The sequence below is a fragment of the Alligator sinensis genome, unplaced genomic scaffold, assembly GCF_000455745.1.
Source record: "Alligator sinensis unplaced genomic scaffold, ASM45574v1 scaffold607_1, whole genome shotgun sequence".
Classification (NCBI taxonomy): Eukaryota; Metazoa; Chordata; order Crocodylia; family Alligatoridae; genus Alligator; species Alligator sinensis.
Window position 1 is genome coordinate 178,932 of NW_005841935.1, and position 8,211 is coordinate 187,142.

Here is an 8,211-nt window from a genome sequence, read left to right on the forward strand (position 1 = left end):
GGCGGGGGGGGGGGGGGGGGGGGGGGGGGGGGGGCCTGTGCACTCCCCAGTGGACCTGGAAGTGGACTGGAAGTGCTGGCCCACTTCCGGGTCTGCTGCTGAGTGTGCTGGGGAGCCCCCAATGCTTCTGTGGGACACTCCATCTGCCCCACCATCACAGCACTCACAAGCCCCTGCTACCTAGAGGTATGTAGAAAAAACATTTAAAGCTGTGTCTATGTCCAAATGTCTCCAAATCGATTTGGAGGGTTCCAATTCGATTTGGAGAGATTTAAGGGTCCCCTGATTCGATTCATATTCGGAGATTCAGCCACCGAATTGGGCCAAATCTCCGCAAAGTGGTACCTTGTTAGAAGTATGTGCAAGAGGAGGCAGGGAGTAGGGGACTGGGGACTGCTCTTTAAGACTCTACAAAAAGAAGGAAGAAAACAAATTGAAGATTGTATGTGCATTTAAATACCTCTTTTATCTAATTTACCAGAGCATTCATCACCTAAACTTGAAGATGACCTAATACCACTACAAAATTTAGGTCTTCTAATGAACTGGGAATATATCCTAAATTTAAAGAATTTTGTTGGGGTTCTCTCTTTGGGGCTTTGGCCAAGATTGTGAATTTGTTCCATTCCACATCCCAGCTCAGAATTGAGCCAATTTCAGCTCATTTCTTCTGAAAGACAAAGCTTATGGAGATATTGTTATAGTTCAGAGGAAACTATATCAGGTAAAAGTGTCCTGATTTTCTAAAGGTAATGAATATCAGCAAGTCCCTTAGCTCATTATAAGTATTCAGCAACCCTGAAAAGTAGGTTCCTTACCTATGTGCCTAAATTGCAGGTTGAGGTAAATAATCTCAGAGATAAAATTGGCAAAAATAGATGTACAATTGGCAAAAATAGATGTACAATTGCTGTTATGTTTTCCTTTGTGGAAATACAGCAGTGGCCATACTGGATGTAGTGAATGACTGAAAATATAACCCTGAAAGTGCCTCATAACTTACCTCATTGTACTTGGGGAAAAAGGATATGAATGACAAAGAAGTCTTTGGCAGGCCTATTAACTTGACTTAAAAGTAAGATTTTAGAGCAGGCACTGAAAAAGATGGAAAACTAGACAAAGCACAACATTAAATTGACAGAGGAAGATCGTGTTAGGCAAATATGCTATCATTCTATGGTAAGATAAGAGGCTTCTTGAAGGTTAATATGAAGGACTTAATTTATCTAGATCAGTGATTCCCAAAGGGTGTGCTACAACACACCAATGTGCTGCAAGGGCAATGGAAGTGTGCTGCAAAAAAATGGCGTTTTTCTTTCTTTTTTGGAATTTTAACTTTTTTTTTAATGGTTGTACCTTTTAATACACAAAATCACAGTTTTTAAGTCAAAATTCATACGACTATTCAGGCTACGCAACATTAGTAATCTGCCACAGTATGTCACTGCACATACCATTCACAGTGACAATAGGGGCAGGTACAAGCGAGATGCTAGTACTTGGCCTCATGGTGAGTAAGGAGGGGAGAATTCATCTTGATGGTTAGAGCATTAGCTCATAGCTGTAAGGCAGTCAGGCTTAGTGGTTCACCCTAGGATCAGAGCCAATGGTTTACTAGAATGTAAGTTGCTGAGGTCAAAGCCAAGTATCAATCTGGGTTTCAGAATATCAAACCAAGGGTCAACACAAGGTAATGGGCAAAGTAAAACAGTTGATCAAGGCTATAAGCCTGTCTGAGACAAAAAAGGTTAACTGGAATCAAGCATGAGGGTCCAAAGCAGCAGCTGAGACAAGGCCATACAGAAAGTGGGAGGGTTTTATAGCACTCTAGTCAGCAGACTGTAGTTTCCATTGGTGACCTCAAGGGAGGGCCCAAACTGGGCTAGGACGGGCCTCTGGGTGTTGGGGCTTGGGTTTCTGTCTACAGATGCCAGTGTTGTTCAGGAGTCCTGACAACAGCTTTCATGTTTTTTCTCCTGCAGTTGTGGCTGACGTTTGCTCCAGTGGCTGATCAAGCAGCAGTCTATTTCAACGTATCTTTGGATACCATTAACTGGCTATCCTTACTGTATCTTCTGATATCCATTCCATTTGGACTGGTGGCCACATGGCTTCTTGATACTGCTGGACTCAAATTTACCGTAAGTTTAATCAAGACACTGCATTGACTGCTTAAAATAAGTGAAGATGACATTTGCATTAACGTGTACTTTGTGGGTGGGAATCCAAGTCACTTTTTGTTAGTGCTTTTAAATGGCATTCTTGTTAAGCTTTACCTGAGATTTAAAGCTCTATTTGTAATAAATAAAATCTGCTCCAAAAGGAAATGTAATGTCAACAGTGAGAAAAGATGAAATTGAACAAGGTGGGTTAGCTACTTTCCCTTCTCTGGGCTCAGGGTCACTTCATGAAATGTCACTAAAGAAATGTCCAGCCAAGCCTAATGGACCATTGGGGCACTATTGTTGAAACATATTAGTTTCCTAGCCATCTGCACGTGAGAGCAATATGGTCATCTTTGACTCCCCAGCTGGAATGACCACTACTCTATTTACAGTTGTATCAATGGAGTGTGATCTTTGCCATGGGTCTGGAGGAGGACTTGAACCACTCTGTTACTATGCTTATCTGTGAGCTTGACTTTATTATAATGTCTAGAAAATCTTCCTTGTTATCTTGGAACTTTGTCAAGCTGTCATGAAGCATCTTAAAGATGGTTTGCGCTCCAAAGTAAACAACCTTCAGTCATACCCAAGTTTAGTTGTTGCTACTGGAGCACTTGTCTTATTTATTGCATGGCCAGTAATGCTACCTCTCTCGTGGGTAATAAGTTACACAGCTTTCTAAAATCATAGCATGCACAATTGCCAACCTGCAGATCTGTTTGAGTTCACTTAGTTTAGCCTTTAAGATCCATGAAGTTACATGCCATAGTTTAGGGATGCCAAACATATGGCCTGCAGGCCAGATCTGGCCTGTGGAACCATTGTATCCAGCCCACCAGTAGTTTGGTGGGCTTCTGGATGTCAAAGCCCTTTCTCTTGTCACAGGGCCACACCCGCCCCCCCCCCACCCCCCCGTTCTTCCTGCCCTGAAGCTTGTCTTGAACAAAGTTCACTTCTGTTCTAGTGCCCGCCACATGATTTAGTTCTTAGTAGATGTTAATTTGAGAAGGGAGGCTGCTTATGGCTCATGAAGGTGCTAATATGGTGCTCCATTTTCTCTTTCGTAGTTCACTCATCCCCAGTCCAGACAACCCAGTCCCCAGTCCAGCTTCTCTGTTCTGCTGTCTCCTATGCTCTCACTTCTCTTGGCAGGACCTTGTGTCCTGCACCTCTCTGGACTCGCCCTGGTTCAGTTGCCCACTGGGCCTTCTCAGGCCCTTTTACTCTATACTCCTGTGTGCTCTGTCACTCGCTTACTCTGTATCTGAGCCTGCCTGGGCTCTTGTGGGGACCTCCTCTTCACTCCCTTTCTAGTCCCCTCTCCCACTCAGGCCACTCCTGCTCTCCAAACAAAATTATCCCTTTCCTGGGATAATTATGATGTCCTGTCTCTTTAAGTCTTCTCCTTTGGCTTTAGTGTATGTCTCTTTAAGGCTGTGATTCTCCCATGCCTCCCTCCATTGGAGTAACCCTTAAGCCTCTTCCCACTACAGTTTCAGCATCTCCCTGCAGAAGGGAATCTCCTAACCTGGTAGCCATCCTCTCCGTTCTCCTGTTTTTTTCCCTTTCAGTATCTGTTTAATCAGTCCAGGGCAGGCTACTAATGACTCTACCCAGGTGTCAGTGGCTCATTATCAGTAGCCCCATGGCTGTTTCCTCCCTCCTGCTTGTTAGTTCCCATGCAGGCTTGTTTACAGGACTGTGTTTCAGGGTTCTGTCCCTCATTCCCCACCCCCTGCCACACAGATGAAAGCCCTGTCATGAAATAAAAGATGAAAATAAATGCAAACTGAGTGTTTCAGAGAGAAAAAAGCATGCTTATGCTTCCAAGACCTCTTCATACTGCTTGAAGCTATCAAAGGGTTTAGGCTAATAGGACATGCCCAGCTGCTGACCCCAAATCCCACCTCACTTGTCTTCTGCTACCATGTTGTTGGGGCTCATAAGAAAAAGGAGGACATGCCTACATTAGTTCTGTGTTGCTCTTGAGGTTGTTGCTGGAAAAGAAGCCCCAGCACTCTATGTACTCCAAACCTGGAACAGAGACAGATGAGGATGCTCTGGGATGTCCCCTGCTCTCCTATAGAGATCTCTTATCTCTGGTGTGCTTGAGAATGGATTTGGAGTGGCAGAAGGCTGCTGTTGTAAAACAAGTCTACCATTCTCAAGAACAGCATGGAACCAGTATACACCTGCCCTCAGGGAGTTAACTCCTTGTTCTGTTTGCCGCAAATATAGTAAGCAGGCAAGGACAATTCACCAGCACTAAATCAACTCAAAGGACTGAAGTCGGTGAGGGTAGAAGAGAAGCTTGAAGGATTCATGATTCAGGCCAAGGGGGCAGGGCCAGGGGCTAAAGAAGCAGCAAGACATTTGTAGTGACCTTTCATCTCACATACAGTAAGCAAGTCAAACCTGTTCCAGGGTTGCCTCTGAACCCATCTCTCATGTCGGAAGCTGCAAACTGAATGCCAGCACCACAAGGAGCCACCTAGGTAGACAGAGTAAAATTCTACAGGTAAACATGGTGAAACAGCCTCAGCAGCCAAGGTTCACTGACTGCCGGGTTTGACCTGTCTGGCCACTCATGCTGACTGAATTATTCTGAGAAAGGCATGCCCCTGTTCTTATACTAACCCTTCATTTAAGCCCTCGGGATACCTGGCCTTGTATGCTGGCTGCTGGGGAAGTAATTTGGCTATCCTCCATTTAGTAAAATGATGAACTTTGCACTTCCTAGGAGATGGACAGTTATGCATTTTCAGGCTCAGAAATGCCCTGTAATGTTTCTGAGACATTACAGAAAATACGTTTGGACTCTCTGGGTGCGTCTGTGTGCATCAGTGTGCAGTAGCATATTTTACTATGCAGTAAGTGCACAGTAAAAACCCCTAATGGCAAATAAATTTGATACTCGTACTCGTGATTAGTTACTGCTCAGTAACACACATGTAGACGTAACCCAGGAGCAAATTTGGTCCCAAGTCAGCCCTGTCACTAGGGGACCAGCCTCAGGCTAGCCCCAGTGCTTTGGGCTGGGAGCCTCTCCTGCCCCAGGGCTGGGCTCCCTCTACAGCAGCCCCTGCCTCAGGCCTTTAAAAGCCCACAGGCATTCTGGGCCCTGGGGCACACCAGTAGGGAGCCTGAGGGCACTCCAGGCCCCTGTGTGCCCCTAGGCAGGCTGCAGGCCAGCTGCCCCAGCCTGCCTGCACCCTGGTACCACTGCCTAGCACCCAGTGCCATGCGGCTGCCAGACCTGCACCATTCAGACTGCTACAGGCTCCAGCCAGGCCTGCCAGACCCCAGGCCCAGCTGCAGGCAGCTTCTGGCTGCCAGGGCCAGCTCCACCTGCCCGCAGCCCACCCCCAGCAGCCTACCCTGAGCCTGCAGGTGCTGCAGGGCATTGCTTCTGCTGTGCAGCTGTCAGTCCCTTGCCAGGCCCCTGTGCTGGGTGCTTCATGCAGCTGCCCAGGCCCAGCAGCACAGTCAGCCATGCAGAGCCCCAGAGAGCCGGTACGGGACCCATGATGGCAGCACCAACTTCTTCCGGGGGGCCCCCTGGCTGGGCACCTGCCCACTGTGCCCAGCCATCCAAGGACCTGGATCTGCGTGCCGTCGCTGACAGACACGACCATGAGGAGCCACCAGCCACAGCTACATGGTAAGCCCTACACTGGGGGAAGGGCCGTCCCTGCCCCCAGCCCCAACACCCAGCCTCTGTCTGTGGTCCCCCTCCCCACCTGTCTTAGCCACATTCCCCATGCCCCAGGTTTTCCCCCCACAGCACATAGGAAGGCAGGAGACAGTGGAAAGATTTATTGAGCAGCCTGTGCCCCTGCAGCTAGGCGGGCATGGGCCTTTCCCATGCTGAGGAATGCGCCAATGCTGGTAGCGATGTGCTCCCTGGCTGTGCGGGGCAGGGCCATATAGCACAGCCACAGATAGCCCTCCAGGCGGCAGCGGAGGTTGTGTGGCAGCCTGGGCTTGCCTCCCTCGATTTTGAAGCTCAGGGTCCCATGCCAGGTGTGCAGGTGCACCCAGGGTATCTGGCCTTCAGCAGCAGTAGGGTGTAGTGGGTCAGGCACCCCTTTGGTCCAGGTAAACAGCTCCTGATGCTGCCTGAGGCACGTGCAGCATGGGCACGCTTGGGACGTAGTAGTGGCGCAGGGTGGGGCTGGCCCCGAGGTTCCTCCCTGGAGAAGCCTCCTGCTGGGACGGTGGGGGCAGTGGTAGCTCCTCATCCCAGTCCGGGAGCCCTGCATCTCCCAAGCCTGGGTGCTGTGGGAGCAGTTGGCCTGCAGGAGGAGGGGGAGCAATGGGGTCTGGAGTCACAGCAGCAGGTGCTGCCAGGAGCTTGGCCTGTCCTGCCCTGGGAACAGGGTGGGGGAAGCAGGCTACTTGCGGGCAGCACCTAGCAAGCCACTGGCCCCAGGGGAGTGAGTGGGGATGGAGGCTTGACCAGTGGCTGCCTGAGCCTGGGCCTGGCTGCCTGACTTAACATGGTCAACGGGCTGCCTTACACACCTGACTCTCGATCTGAGGCCCCTGGTACAAAGCATCTTACCTCTGAAATGTTGCAAGCTCATACAAATAGCTTCTTTTTCATGGTTCTACAAAGTCTGCAGCTGCATGTAGGGAACAGGCTGTGCTTGGCAGCTAGGATGTGGCCTCAGGGTCGCCAACGCCCACAGCCAGGGCCCTTCCAATGTGCCATCTCCACCAGAGGAGGATCCTGAACAGGACTCTCATTCTGGACCGCCCGGTCATGGTGTTGGAGGACCAGCTGGTGGACACTCCGGCCTGGCAGGCAGAGGATGTGGCCTGCCAGGACAGGTGGCAGGCAGAGGATGTTGTCCACAAGGGCACACAGGACTGACATGAGGAGGCACAGGACCGGCATGAGTAGGTGAGGGACTGGGCAGACAGGGAGTTCCTGGCACAGCTTCTGGCCCTAGAGCATGAGCAGGTGGAGGCATTGTCGGAGTGGGGGCTCAGTTGTAGAGGGAGGGGAGAGGGAGTCTCTGGTTGATGTGAGGGAAATAAAAACTTGTTCTTGTGAGATGCGTCTGCAGTGAGCATGGTGCTGGGGGTGGGCAGCGGGCGTGGAGGGTCCACGGGTGGTGGTGCAGACAGGTGAGAGCAGGGAGTGCAGGAGGAGGTGGTCGACCAGCACCTCTCATACCCCATGCCCTGCCCCTGCTGACGGGTGTGCAGCTCTCCTGGGGCCTTGTCCCTGGGGTGGTGCTGCCACTGCTGCTCTGCTTCTGGCTGCTCCCTCTGCCAGGCATCCTCCATGTGCTGTGCCTCCCCCACCCAGACCTCACAGAATAGCTCCCCCTGGGCCTCACAGATGTTATGCAGCACAGAGGCTGAGACAGTGACCCAGGGGAGGTTGTCCTCACTGAACTTCGGGTGGGTGGTGAGGCTGTGCCAGCAACCCTTGAGACGGCCAAAGGTACACTGCACCAGGGTGTGAGTGCTGCCCAGGCAGCAGTTAAAGTGAGCCTGGCGAGGGTCCAGCTAACTGGTGTAGGGCCACATGAGCCAGGTCAGGAGCAGGTAGGGGATGTCCCCAATAAGGAAGGGCAGGATGGCCATGGTACCCAGCTGCAGGTCTGGCACCCCCAGCGCAAAGCGCCCACTCTCACTAGGCCTGGCAGGCCAGAGTTCCTGAAGATGTGGGCATTGTGGGCACTACCTGCCCTGCCAGCGCTCACCTGTGTGATAGCTCCTTGGTGGTCCATGATGGCCTGAAACACCATAGAGTGAAAGTCCCTTCGGCTGTAATAGGGATGGTCATCATGTTGTGGGCAGGTGATGAGGATGCAGGTCCTGTCCAGGGCCCCGTTGTGCTGGGGGAAACCCAGGGCACAGAATCCCACCACCACTGCCAGGGAGGTCATACTCACAGAGCACAGTGTCCCCCAGCACGTTCTGGATGACACCATACATCTCCAGGATGGCCTCCCCGGCAGTGGTCTTGTCCATGCCAAACAGGTAGCTGACGTAATGTAGGCTGGTGGGCATGGCTAGCTTCAGCAGGGTG

General features: G+C 51.1%; 1 protein-coding gene across 1 annotated transcript in view; it reads left to right on the forward strand.

Moving 5' to 3' along the window:
* SLC49A3 (solute carrier family 49 member 3) overlaps positions 1 to 8,211 on the forward strand; it is a 55,872-nt gene that overhangs the window by 13,920 nt on the left and 33,741 nt on the right. The window contains 1 exon segment of the mRNA XM_014518009.2: positions 1,983 to 2,141. Within this exon segment, the coding sequence (XP_014373495.2) occupies positions 1,983 to 2,141 (159 nt within the window).